This window comes from Lampetra fluviatilis, chromosome 2, assembly GCF_964198595.1.
Source record: "Lampetra fluviatilis chromosome 2, kcLamFluv1.1, whole genome shotgun sequence".
NCBI classification, from domain to species: Eukaryota; Metazoa; Chordata; class Hyperoartia; order Petromyzontiformes; family Petromyzontidae; genus Lampetra; species Lampetra fluviatilis.
In genome coordinates, this window is record NC_136276.1 from 11,606,217 (window position 1) to 11,621,082 (window position 14,866).

Here is a 14,866-nt window from a genome sequence, read left to right on the forward strand (position 1 = left end):
CACTGCCCAAAACATCAGAATATCACAAGATATGCGATGTTTTAATGTATGTATAAAGCAGAGATAATGATGAATCTCGTATTCTTTTGTGCTTGAGCACCACTGCCAATGATGTTCATTAAATTTGTTTAAAGGAAGTCATATAATAAAAAAAACGTACATTTGGATTTGTTAAATATTTATGCAAAGACATTCAATACTTACTACGAGTTTTAACAATGAACTATTTAAACTGAAGAAATTAGCTTAAAAATATATACATATATATATAACAGTGGAAGCAGGAAATTGTGGAGCTGCTCCGGAACCTCAGCTCCAGCTCCAGGCTCCGGCTCCAACTCCAGCAGCTCTGGATCCTGGCTCCGAAGGACAACATAGAACACTGGTAAACTCTGCTCTGGCTCCGAAACCTCGGAGCCGGCTCCGAAACCTCGGAGCCGGCTCCGAAACCTCGGAGCTGGCTCCGGAGTCTGGATGTGGAGCCTAGCCAATGCTAGCTTAGAATGAGGTAAAAGGTAAAGAGGACGAGTGACACGAGGAAGGACATGCGCCTTTACAGTTCTCAGGCAGCAAACAGACCTTCTTCAAGCAGACGGAATCAAGGAATTTGACATGGAGAAGCCAATATGGTAAAATTATTTTTACGGAAAAACCCCAAATTATCAGAGACATCTCTATCCCTAACATAGGAAATGAACACAGGCTGATGTGATTCAAGTTGCCCTAAAACAAAGTAAAATAATTAAAAACGTACAATTGGGTATATATGTATAACCAGAGAGAATTCAAAACACAGTCCCGGAAAAAGCAAGGTGGTTCATATCTGGACACTTGTCAGTGATCAAAACAAACCTATAACCCATGAAAAAGTCACCAAAACAAGCATACGGTATATTTTTTTACTTCTAAATTTATTGAGTACTGTAATCATTTACAAAGTTGATGAGATACTTTTGAAACGGTGCTTGTAACCTCCACAATAGTCAACACTGAGGTACTACTAACGAGGGGAGGAGGTATCGTGATATTTTATTTACAAAATAAAACATGAACAAGACACAACAATGCTTATTTTACGGAACTACGCTCACTGTACACTGAACATCAAGGACAAAGTATGGCTTACATATGGGGCCAGCCAAAGTGAAGGCATCTGTTTTTACAGTAGTGATTTGCTGAAAAAGGAACGTGTGTACCTCACTTGAGCCTCAAATTGCAATTTCATTTTCTTAAAGTGACAGCACTTGTCAATAAAGACTCGTTATCTACCGTCTGCATAGTACCAAATGCCCGATTCATTTTTTTTGCAAGACAACGACGAAATGGGTTAGATTTATACAGTATATATACGTCCATGCAAGACTACAAAAAAATGGCTTTTTTAGTCAATCGCAACTTTATAATTAGATGTATATTTGTGTTAAAGTATGGTATATATGTATGTATACATAGTGTGCAGTAACCCTTCACCTTTTAATATCAGATTGGCTGGTACTGGGAAACTGGTAAAATACAATCAGCGTGTTTCTACTGTCAGGTGAGGATAAGCCACTTCAGGGCTGTTAATGCCAAAGACGAAAATGCATCTGAGTTATTCACACTAAGGTGTGAATATTAAAAGATTTGACTCAATTAACGACTGCCGTCTAGCAAGAAATTATATATCCCGTCACATTTAAGGTTTTATACTAGTTAGAATTGTAACTAGAGTATGTTCTTTGTAATTGTTTAGGTAACAATACTAACAAAATAATGAGACATATCATATGCAACCCCTTGCAAAACATAGCACAAGTATTGGCCACGATCAAAGGGTTTTTTTCTACAACAAATTACTTTGCTTTACCCTGACCAATTTGGGTAAATTTGTGATACAAAAAAGTTACACTTTAGAAAATTCCCAATTTGTTAAACTCAAGCATATGAATGAATATGTAACTTTGCTGACATTACAGGAAAGAAAATGTTCCAATAAACGTTTGTGAACACAGCTACACTGAATTCATCTTACTAAGTGAATAACTATGGTATGCTTACTCTGCATGAACACATTTCTCCCACATCGGTTTAAGCTAACATCAATTGGAGAAGAAACACCACCTGGGAAGGTATGGACAAAAATATGTGACAGACCTGGCACCATTAAAATGAGTCTCCGTTTCCACTTTGCGTGGCACTATGGGATAACCACATGCCATGCAGGGTACATTGCGTGCCACAAACCAAAGCCAATTTTCCTCTTCAAAACTCTACGGTGACTATCCCTGCGTCAGAGATATGAAGTCAACTGGCAAAACAACCTAACACCTCCTCGCTGGTGTCAGACGGCAACACTGGTGTGTTGCAAGCATTGCCATTTGGGGGAAGGCAAAAAGGCTGATGCTCAAAACTGTTGCTCAAAACTGTTGCTCTCACGGCATGCTCACAGCCACTACAGTGTGCCAACTCGGACTCTCTTCAATTAAAGTACCAAACAACCACAAAAAGGGCAGCATAAGATTCTGCCGAAGGCCGCGGGGGGACAGGCGTCCGCGATATCTTCTGGCCAAACTTTGTTCAGCAGAGCCAAGAGACTAACCCCTGCTCCCCCTGCTTCCCGCCCCCCTCGTGGTTCTTCCAGAAACGGCAGGAAACTGCTGTCTGGTTAAGTGGAATGTCCAAACACTCATCGAGGGGCTGCCATGTCTCTCTCGGGAGCTGGACCAGTACAGACTGAACCTGGGAGGTCCGTTTGACCGGTTCTACCTCCAGTCATCACGAGAAGTGGAAGGTCCTCAACTCGGGCAGCATTATCTTTTCATCGGCTGTGTAATACTGTGTTGAAGCTGGCTGGTGAATCGCTCCATACAAAGCTCCAGGTCTTCTCGGCCACAGTTATGCCCTTTCCTCTCTATGCTTGCGAAACTTGTGACTCCTTCAAAGGAACGTGGACCTCACAGATTCTTGAAAGATCCTTTAAAAACCTTGACACGGTCTCATTAGTGAGCACCTCTCGTAAGCGAGGCTCCATTGGTTGGCTCAGCCACCGAATGCCCAAATAGCTTGTTTGGCCGGATAGGGGGAGATACATGGGCACGGCAAGGGATTGAGAAGAGGTGGGCTGATATGGTGCAGCAGGATGTGGAGTTGATTGGGCTTGACAATGAATGGTATTAGGAGTGTCAAGATCAGCATCTGTGGAGTTGGAGGCAGTCTCCGTCCAGCAAGAACGGGAAATGAGCGGAGGGCCAGGTATGTTAATACATGGCCAGGAGGAATGGTGTCTGTCCCATGGCCTCCTGCATGCAAGTTTTCGACACTTCACGTGGCCTCAAAGTGCATTTCACCCCCACAAGCACTATGGTTATGTCATTGCCACATAGGGACGAATGACTGCTGTTCATGTTGTTGATGTGAAGTCATGATGCACTCCCCTATTAAATGCATATCTATCGATCTGACAAAGTTTACAAGCAATTTTTTTTTACTTTGTGTAAAAAAAATGTCATGCTGTTATCCAATTGTCCTAAATACAGACTAGCCAAGGCATTGGAATAGATAATGTCCATAACTGGCTCAGGGCTGTCAAAAGAGATGCGTGACCACTGTAATGTTTGTTTAAGCGTGGAGACACTCCGGATTTGACTTTTCTAAGTGAACATTACATAAGACTGCTTAATGCCACTGAATGACAAGGTTTTACAATGCCGCATTCCCTCTTCATGTCTCAAAAAACAACATAGCAGCATCGTGCAGTGCCTATGATGTCAGCCAGCTTGAGTTAATAAAGTGTCTTAAACGAGAAAAAGGTGGAATTAAAGAAGAAAAAATGTGAACGCCGATGTGACGATTTTATAATCTGGAGAAAACCTATAGCAGCTATTTCACAGTAAGGGGGTTTGAGGTTACAAAGGTATTATCTACCATGACTGATGTACCCACGAAGTTTAAAATGCATGAATGGGTAAAGAACAATCAGCTATTCGGTGTTCTTGCAGCAGTTACGTAACTGAACACATTCAGTTTTGTATATTATGAAAATGTATTTTTCTGTTTTGTTACAGATGTGATATTTTAAATTAATTTATTTGTGTAATAAACGTTAAACATTTTTCTATCAAACACTATAAATACTATTTACAGCATAATGTATATATTTTTTTTCAAAGGCAACCTCCATTACTCTTCAACTCTGGGAGGCAAGCTGACGTGTCAATCTATCGGTGTGAAGTGGCTGATACTACTTTAAGCAGATAAAGTGACATTTAATATCCACTGACTGAAAGACGGCTTGACAAACAATGCTACAGTTGACAAAACAAGCTACTTTTATATAGTACAATGTTTTTTCATGGCCTTTGTATGCTGAGCAGCAATACAAGGTCTTATAAAAACCCTCAATTACAAGGGGACTTAAAAATGTCAACACAATACACTCACAAATGCAGGCCCACTTATGGCCTCGCTCACATTCCACAGGTCCTAGAGAAAAAAACAACAACCAAAAACTACATATGTAATTTGCAATGACTAATATAAGCAACCCATTTGACCTTCATTTTCTTATCTTCTTTTGCATGGGTGCATAGTTGAAGCAGACCATATAGTTCTTGAAAGACCTCGATGGCTGTGTAACAATTGGCTGTTTTTCAAGGAAAATTTGATCTTTACTCCACTCACAATGCACACTACTTAATAAATCAGTTTTGAATGCCGTGGACAAAATGTACACTTTGCTTGCTTTTTTTGCCAGAGTGCGATCGGTCACTTTGACGCAACACTCACTTTGGATACAAGAAATGCCCCACCGTGGTTTGATACCACTAAGCTTCAGCTAAGACACCTATGAATGGTCAATGAAAACTGCATGTCAGAGGTGGTGGATGTTCCCATGTTCAAGAGCAGAGTTCAAGAACTCTGCAGGTTGAATGTCACGAGGTAGAATGAAACCTGTAAGCATGAATGACCAGATTATGGCACTGAAGTAATCTATGTCGGTCCTTAAAAAGGCATGCGTCGGCACGGCACACCGCTTGCAACAAGGTGAGTCGTGGGCAGGGCAGTTGAGCAGGGCAGCGTGGTTGCAGTGACGATCGCAAGGCAGAGGAGTGCCCAGTCAAACAGTCTTCCACACTGGCTTAGGGCTATTGTTGCGTGTTGCCGCCGGTCTGCTAAGGGTCTGGCTCTTTCACACCTTGATGTCCTCTTGCTGGCTCAGCTGTGAGAGGGTCTTCTTGATGCGCAGCGCCGTGAGACGAGCTGCCCCGTTTGCATACCAGCACTCGCGCATTATCTTGGCCATCACACGGAGGGCCTGTAATGTGCCAAGAGCACCACCAGAAATTATTAACGCTGTCCCACTGAACACCAACGGGTTATAGCAACCAAATGAGACGGCCATATTTTTTGATTATACATATGACGTTACTCCAAATCTAAATTTCTATAGCGAAAGGTACAATAACGATGACTGCACGCTATTTAAGGGGCCCAAAATAGGTTATATGCCTAAATCTTAACTTAAAGCTTTCGTGAATGCAGGAATTAATATTGTTGGGTCTTTCGGTAAAGTCACGTAGATAGGTTCAAAGAAAATAAAAAAAAATAACAAAAAACTACGACGTTTGAATCGCAACGCAAGCAATCGTCATCAGGAGAAAAAAGCGGGAAAGCTGTCATTTTCAGGAAAAAAAAAGACGACAGCTTTCCCGCTTTTTTCTCCTGATGACGATTGCTTGTGTTTCGATTGAAACGTCGTAGTTTTTTGTTATTCTTTGTTATTTTCCTTGAACCTATCTACGTGACTTTACCGAAAGACCCAAGAATAAGGTTGTATGCCTACTAAATCAGTTTGCAATATTACTGCAAAAGACATATAGTAAAAGTAAGATACATTTGATATAATTCACTTCATTTGTGACTATCGGGAAGTAAAAGTCACGTTCATCTCGAGAAAGGCTATATAAATTAAAATACAGTGTAGATAACCACGGGGGAATACTATCCGTTGAATGTGCGTAAGAAATTCAGGCTTAGGTAATCAAATACAACTGGGAGCGTGCGGATGAGGTGGAAGCGCTGCCTGCGTACACAGCAGTAGCGGTAGCAAGCCAGCATACGTACCTCACAGCTCTGCCAGCGGTTGGGGATGTTTGGTCTCTGCTTCTGCTCGCACACCACCCGGCGCATCTCCTCGATAGACGGGTCCGAAGGCACCATGTCATAATAGGGCAGCTGGTAGTCTTCATGAATCCCTGCTGTACGCAGCAAAGCATGTGAGAATTTGAACAAACCACTCTTTCTCTCATCTCCACAATGATGTATCCATAGATCGATGATCAATCAACCTTTTCCCGTTCCGAGACATCTACAAGTTGCAAGGTGGGTCCCGTTCAATGCTGAATCTCGGAACACGCACAACGGTGAGCATTCATTTTTATTTAGAGGCACAGCGCCGCTGTGTTTAAAGACAATGTTCTCACACTGCAGAGAACAGTAGCGACACGACCGCATTTTATGATAGCTGGTCCCAAATTGTGCCACACGCCCTCCCGCATGGTCTTTTACTTACGATTCCGCTCCTGATGACGTACGTGTACGTCATTGGGATCGGAAAAAAAACTGATGACATACACGTACGTCATGGGAACGGGAAAGGGTTAAGCTCACAATACATGCTTCGAACTGAGAATCGGAGTTCTTCAAGGTGGCCCGGTAGATTGGTGGTCACAAGGCTGAGTTAGCACTGCTCAGATCCTCAGCTTAATCATAGGCAACCATCCACAACAAAAGTGCAATCTCAAGTGTAGTTAATTGATAGTCTCAGTCTAATTATTAAGGACTGCACACAAAAAAAAAATCATAATTTTTATTTTTTTATTTGGTTAAACTCCAGCTCTGGAAATTAAAAATATCTGTTCGACTGCCATGTGACAAAAAATGGTGGTTATGGAAAATATATGTCCAAAGCTATACATTTATTATTATAATTATTTAAATTTTTATTAAAGTTAGACATATAGTCATAATAGTTCACATTTTAGCTGTGGCAGGGCATCCATTAAGGCATCATGTGAAAGTTTATTAGCAATGTCATAGGCTAGGAGATGAATGTATTATCCATAAAAAATTATATTGAGCTACGGATATGTAGCTTATACTCTAGCACAATGTTGCATACTGCCAGTTCAAGCAATTTCCTCACACTTATTTGTGACAAGGCAGTTGAATCTGCTTTGCCATCTGCCACGTTGCTAATTTATGCAAATGATATCTGCCACAAGGACAGTGGCAACTGGAGCTGTGTGTCAGATGTAAGTGTGCAGTGTGCAGGGGTTGAACACAATGCAGCAATGGAAATATGTACAAGCACATCTGCAATGTGTGCCAGTGTTTAATGTAACATGAACAACGTACCTCCGACAGCACATCTCCGAGCTATTTCCCAGAATACCAGCCCCAGAGCGTAGATATCAGCACGCTTGAATGAGTCAAAGTGCTTCATGTTGATCGTGTCATCAAGAACCTCTGGTGCCATGTATCTAATGAAAGAAATCAAGACATTTATCAAATTCAACATTATTCTGTTCCATGCTTCATTTACTCTTCTCCGTGTGCATTGATTTATTTTCTTGTATACACAGCATTCTTATTCTACTGCTGACGTATGTATGCTTTTAGAAATGAGCAATTTATAAAAGACATATGAACCAGATCCTCATTTAATAAATCATAGCATTTATAAGTCTTAACATTGTTGGCATCATCCCGAAGAAATGTGACCTACAACATGCATTGCTTGCAATCAAAGAGCCGACAAAATTAGTGTACGTATTTTTGGATTCCCCTGGGAAAGAATTTGAGCCGCTACAGAGCACCCAGAAATGTCCAACTTAGATGGACCAGACTCCAGGCTCCAAGCCAGAAAATGACGAAAACACAATATATTCAAAGCATGTACGCTTGCAGTTCAATGGTCTTTCAGTATACTGATGTAATTTATAACATGTTTCCTCAAGAGATTACACCAAGGCAAGGTTTTCCATCAACCTTAATATGCACATCACTATTAGCAATTTGCTAGGTTGCACTGCACACTAATTATCCATGTTTGTCTGCACGACATTCACCTGTCTTGCTTGACTACAACAGTTATTTAGAAAATGTGCAGAATATTTGAATTACATTGCCAAGTTCATAATTAAAGTGAAAGCTAGCAGGAAGAATACAGTTATTTGCTAGTCTTTACACAAAACACATTTCTACAAGCACCCATCCTGGCAATACAAGCTATAAAAGATGAGATGTTTGGGTTTTCAAACCAGCACTTGTTGATTGTTTAATACGCTTTCCCCACGGTTGACTATTCATTTCCTTACTATGAAGCCAAATTTAGTGCGTCTGCGTTGTACAAAAAAATAAAAATTGTACTTGTTTCAGTTATGGATAAATAAAAACCCCTACATATGCAGCTCTTTTGTCAATTCTGGATGAGGGCTTCTTCCTCTGTGCCGCCGCTGCAGTGTGGGTTACTGGACGACACTAAACCAAGCCCGCCAATATGAGACGTGGGATCAGAGGTATGGTAGAACTATGGACGTTATATAACTGCGCTCTGCCACCCACATTGTGGGTCCGCAACCACCCATAACAAACCATTGTGCAAGGTGGTCACTCATTCGAGCACTATCCAGGCATAAGCCTGCTTATCATCGAGATCAAGCGCATTCCGCACATTCAAGGTGTTTGGATTATGCCCCCCCCTCCATCACCTTCATAAAAATGTATTACATTTATTTTTACAGCTGCTTAAGAACCAAAGACAAAATCTACCTCTGCATTCAAAGTAAATGATGACCAGTATATTTCATGGGGACAAAAATAATCATCAAAATTTTATGTTTTTTAAGCACTCTTTAAAAATTCTGCACATTGGCAGTCGATTACAAATTTAAGGCCATTTTCAACCAGGTAAATGACGTGTAAGGTATGTAAGTTCAACTTCTTTCGCACCATGCGTAGCCAACCGTGCTGATCGGCGGTGCAGGGGAAGGACAACAAACTAAACACAAAAACATAATCTCTCTAAGGTGGTCATCACCTTGATGTGCTTAACTAAAATTGAACTAAACTTTGTATTTTATCAGGTAAGGCCCACTGAGCTATATAGTTATTTTTCAAAAGCAACCTGGCCACAAATGATCACTCAACGAAGTGGCTTATCACGTGTAAATTTAAAGCAGCTAAATACTCTAAAAGTACGTTTCTAAATGTGGAGAGAAAAACTAGAAGACCCAGAGAAAAATCAACGCTACCATGGGGAGAACATGCAAACTCCAAATATACAAAATCAGAATATTTATTTATAATGGAGGAATCCGATGAACTATGAAGCTATTTTTCACAGATGTCCAGTATACAATAGGCGTCAGGGTCGGGATCGAACCCACAACCTCCTACATACCACGTGAGGTAGTTAATATCTCGCCACCGTGGCGCCTGCGGGTGCTACTGCTGCCAAGGAGAAAAAAACAACATTCCTTTTGTTTTCTTTCGCTTTGCACCAGGGCTTAGTTTGTAGCAGCACAACAAGCCTGGCTGAATAGCGACATAGCTAAGCGGTGCAAGAGGAACCTCAAGCTTGAACCCAGTTGGTGCACACAAGCTTAAAAATCGTGCGGTGGAAGTGCACTGATAAATATTGGTCCTAAAAGTAGTCCAGGTAAATTTACAAGGCGTGTCTATAATACAGATAGCATACGACACTGGCACAGTGGTCTTCAGCCCTGGGCCAGAGGTGGCATTCACTGGGCTAATGTTGACCCATTGCAGCATGTTAAGCAGGGAGCAGTGTGGTAATCCAGCACAATAACCCATCACTGTCTTCAGATCTGGATGATGTGAACACTAACCATGTTACACCATTGGAACCTCATTTGCCAGTAAAAAATATGATAATTGTTTTTTTACCCTTCTATCTGGCAACAAAACTGACACCTTTTTTTACAAGGAGTCATGTTTGCATAGACCACAATACCTGCAGTCATAATGCAAACAAAAAACATAACTCTGATAATGTATGCACTGTCCTTGAAGTTGATTGGTCCACACCCGAGACAGCTTTCCTTTTGACGCCAAAAGGCGTCATCTGGTCCAACCCATGTGAGACTAGGCTCTTGAGAGATATGACAACTCAACATTAAAAATATATTATGACACTAGACAAAGTTGACATACGAACACGACAGACGAATATTTTAGTTAAAAATCGACATGACCACGGGAAAAGCATGCAAACTCCAAATATACAGGCATCAGGGTCAGGATCGAACCCACAACCTTCTGCATATCAAGCGAGGGGGTGAACATCTCGTCACTGCGGCGAGATGCCACCAACAAAACCGGTGGTGCTGCTGAAGCACATTTGATTCAGATGACACTGTTATTAATTGGCTGCGTTGGGTGGAGTAGGGTTAGCGACATACATTAATCCAAAAGAACCCAAATATGAATACATTTTTCGTTCATAAAACCATTTGAATTATATTTTAAAATTAAGTAATGTTTAACCCTTTAATTATTTACTTATGTTCTAAAATACCACAAATGGTAAAAATCCTTGAACGGTTTATCTTTATTAGTCATTCATAAGCAGAGATTGTATGCAAAAGCTCTGTACTACAGTCTTAAAGCCGTGTGGAAACTGGCACCATTTCATACATCACAGGATTAAACATGATAACAAGTTGTGAATAAAGATTAACACATGCTTTACGAGCTGCAATATTGTCGCATTTGAAGGGCCTGTGCCAAAAATGTGACCACAGCAATCCCACCGAGTGCTTCTTTTATAGCATAACTCTATTTGCTTGTAAACTAACCACCAAAGTGTTATGATTACTTGCCAAATGTACCCACGAAAAAAAATCCTATTCGGTTGATCATCATAGCATATGTACCTAAGACAATGATCAATTACTGAAGGTGAATTGAGCTCGAATTGTTGAAATAAAGATGAATTAAATGCAACGTGGAAATGTGCCTACAGAATAACAATGCAAACGGAGGTGCGGGGAAGGACAAATAAATACAAAAAGCACGACGAGACTATGCCGACATGGGAATGCCTTCATCCAGCAGTGGATAGCTCAATGCCGAGGGTGATGATTATGACTAGTATTATCAGACCTTGGTCAGATATATTCCAGTGTTTATATCTCAAAGCAAAGGCTGCCATGGTGAGCACTGCGGTAGTCACAAAGGCATGCCCTGTAACGTAATGGTCAAATCCACACAGCATCTCATCAATCATGCCTTGTCAGCCAAGAACATCCAGGTCAGCAAAAGTCACTGCTGATTACAGACAGAACTATACAACTTCTAGATCTGCTTAAAAGCCTGCCAAAGATCACTTGGCATCACAATGCATAGAAAGGTAATACCCATGCAAAATTGGTATTCTGTAGAATATGAGATCAATACTTTCATCTGTTATTTCCCCATGACTGTGAAGATTAAAGTTAATATTGTAGGAAAATTATTATCTGTGCTGCTGCTTATAAAAGCTTCGTGAACAATAAAATATGTCTGGTCATTGTACATTATGGATCTTGGCCCTTAAACTACCACGAGACAACGTAGGCTCTAGATACAGTACCCAGCACAGAAACGCATTGGCCTACTCTTTGTGAATGACTAAAACCATTATACACAACCCTTATCCATGGGGTTATCCATAAATTTGCTCCACTTGTCCATGGGGAAACAAATCGATTGCTATGTATAATTCAAATGAAAATTTTTCAGTTAATTTCCAAATGTGGACCCTAATGCCAGCAAACTGTAAAGCAAACGGTGCATAGTAATATTATGGTTGTTACACCGGCAAATGATGATCAGGGAAGCCGCTGGATTACAACCGTGAACCTCTGCAACAAGCGGCGAACAGGCCACGTCACCGCCCTAGATTTTGCCAATTAATTCTTATTCACATAAAACATCGTGGATAATAGGAAGCTGTTCTTCAGCAGAAAGGAAAAAAAATACAGAAACACAGAGAACAGTACTGTTGATAATTGGAGGTTTAGCGGACCACCTTAAAGTTCCTGCAGATAATGGGGCCAGGGATAGGAGGAGTTCTACCGTTATGTACAGAGTTAATAGTGTAAGGATCACTGCACGACGCGCTGTATGAGGGATGCAGCTGCCACACGCTGACCTCTTGGTGCCGACGCGGTTGTTGGGTGCGATGTCGATGGTGTCGGTGGCCGAGTCGTGCCGCACGGCAAGACCCAGGTCTGCGATGGCGCACATGCCGTTTTTCTTCACCAGGATGTTCTTTGATTTGAGGTCTCGGTGGGCGATGGCCGGTTTACCTGCGAGGTGGTGAGCGGGTCAAACCATGGGTGGAGTGCAATGGGGAGAAAGAATGCACATTAATGAGTCTTCTTGTTCAAGAAAAAAATATATAGTGCACAAGATCAATGGCAGTCGAACCAATATTTTTATTCTCAGAGCCAGATTTACCCAAATTGCACAATTTTATGTTTTTGTGTGCCCTGGTAATCAGACTTAGACCAACAACACACTGCATTTGAGAAACCAGTTTAAGCACAGGATTTGAACCAAAGATCTCAACAGTGCCAGCTCAGCACTCTAAACTCTCTGCCATCGAGCCACCTCACTGATAAAAATAAGAAAATATTCCATCAAGGAAGATGCTTTAACCAAGCCAAAAATCTCTATTTTTATAACGATTAAATGGGTACTGCAGATTTAATTCAGGACTACATTCCTCTTGCTGGCTGCTACAGCTGGTTAAACTGTCAACGGAGTTATAATAGATTTAAGCAAAAGCCACTTATACCACACTGGTACAGATCACCTTCTCTTCATCACACCAAGAAATGCAACATCTATACCTGTTACAGTGATACTTTACTAATTTAATAACTCTTCCTTTTATCAGCACATGTTTTACATTTATCACACAATGGGGTCCTTTGTGTGTTGGCATGAAGGGATACTCATCCCTTGACAGAGTCCTTACCATCTGAGCACCCTCCACACTGAGAATTTGTTCTGATTTTCCTGCGGCATACGATGGCCTGAGGTTCCATTGGCTGACACTACTCTATGCATCCCAGCTGGACGTAGGAACACAAGGCTGCCAGTATGGTTGTGTTCCTTTAAAACAGAATTCTCTGGGCTGAATGCGATTGAATGTAAAGAGGTTGCAATGCATTTGTTACATGGGGTATGCTTCATGACAAACCCTTGTGCAGAATTAAAGAGACAACCAAATTGGTGCTTGCACAAATTCAAATACCTTATCGTGGGCCTTGTACATTTTGTGCACATTTTTTTTACGTGACTTGCTTTCAAACACAGAATTTCCGTGCATTTTGGGGGGGGGGGGGAGGAAGGAAATCATATTCCATGAATTGGCAGCTCTTCAGTTAAGAAAAAAATATTCTATACAACACTTAACTTTGTTAAAACGAACAACTTTTATATAAGGTTTTAACGTAACAGTCCTTGCGATTGTATAATTGGCTTTCGAATTTTAGCTACGTATGTGTAAGGGGCAACAATATTGGTACACGTGTGATGTTTGATTGCTTACCCTGTGTGCCGACGATCTCCATGTGCAGGTGAGCAAGCCCACTGGCAGTGGAGAGGGCTAGCTTAAGCATCCCTTCCACAGGCACTGTGAAACGATTCAGGTAGTCGAAGAGCGAGCCATGCTCGTGGTAGTCGGAGACTAGCCACAGCTGCGTCCAAGTCCCATTGTCTGTAAAAACATGAGAAATCATCAACAGTGGCCCAACAAGTTCAAAAAGTAAGTGTCTACGTAGAAGGATAGTCTAGCAGCCACCACCAAACCCACCACATCGAGTCAACAGCTATATTCCACCAGTCGTGTGGACATTTATACAGAGTGGAGGTTATCACCAAAATTATTAATTACTTGATGTTTTTATATAAATGTTACACATATCTATGGAAATTTCTATCCAATAACAGCCAGATAAAGTTATAATAAATGAGAATGGTGATCCCAACATCTATTGCCTGTGTTGCAAAGGCATGAATGCGAACAATGTAGCAGGAGTTGAAAAATTAGGCTTGCATGAGATAGTGCTAATAATGTCTCCGAATGACCAAACCTGTATTTGCTACAGTCATGGTCACTGGTCCCCATCACAAGAAGTAAGAATTTTTACCACTTGCTCAAAGCAGACACGTTATTTTGAGAAAGAGAAACACTCGCACTCGCCTTTGATAATCCTGATAACACTCTAAAATGTTTGTACTTACGAAAATAGGCTTGTTGCAAAGTGCAGTAAAGTGCTACCAGGATGTGTTTATTAAAAAAAAAACCTTTATTGTCGGCAGCGATGAAGCCCAGGATGTTTTCATGGCGCAGCATGACTGTCTGGTAGATCTCGGCCTCACGGAACCAGGAGCGCTCCTCGCGTGACGAGAAGATCTTGACAGCGACGTCCTCGCCACGCCACTTGCCACGCCACACCTCGCCGAAGCGGCCCTTGCCGATGCTCTCCTGCAGCACGATGGTCCTTGCGATGGTGCGCTGCACCAGCAGGGGTAAGCCTGTTTCGACACGCATTGACACGCCTCCATTAACCTCCGTTGCGATGGACTGCCTGTTGATTTGTTAAGAGGGTGGTTCACTGTTCATCGGCAGGTCTGCGTGTGGTGCAGGTGAAGTGTGGGTACTCCTAACTCTTCCAAAATATCTGGCCACCGTGGAAGAGTAACCCATACACGGTATGCTATTATTTCAATTCATCTTGAATATTATTTCATCCATAAAACGCAAGGCCTTAAATTAGCCACTTGGTTTAAGGTTTTTTTTTACTATTAA

General features: G+C 41.5%; 1 protein-coding gene across 2 annotated transcripts in view; it reads right to left on the reverse strand.

Annotated features, from left to right (window-relative positions):
- Positions 1-278: 278 nt before the first annotated feature.
- The window catches only part of LOC144942408 (TGF-beta receptor type-1-like), a 49,456-nt gene continuing 34,868 nt past the window's right edge, over positions 279-14,866 (reverse strand). Inside the window, exons 4-10 of one of the 2 annotated variants that reach the window (XM_078869272.1) lie at positions 14,362-14,592; positions 13,604-13,771; positions 12,197-12,353; positions 7,396-7,520; positions 6,103-6,233; positions 451-5,293; positions 279-410 (exon numbers count right to left, since the gene is read on the reverse strand). In XM_078869272.1, coding sequence (XP_078725398.1) covers positions 5,168-5,293; positions 6,103-6,233; positions 7,396-7,520; positions 12,197-12,353; positions 13,604-13,771; positions 14,362-14,592 — 938 coding nt within the window. In that variant the 3' untranslated portion in view covers positions 279-410; positions 451-5,167. Of the gene's footprint in view, positions 411-450; positions 5,294-6,102; positions 6,237-7,395; positions 7,521-12,196; positions 12,354-13,603; positions 13,772-14,361; positions 14,593-14,866 lie in introns of both variants that reach the window. The other variant, XM_078869265.1, reaches the window with a different exon arrangement.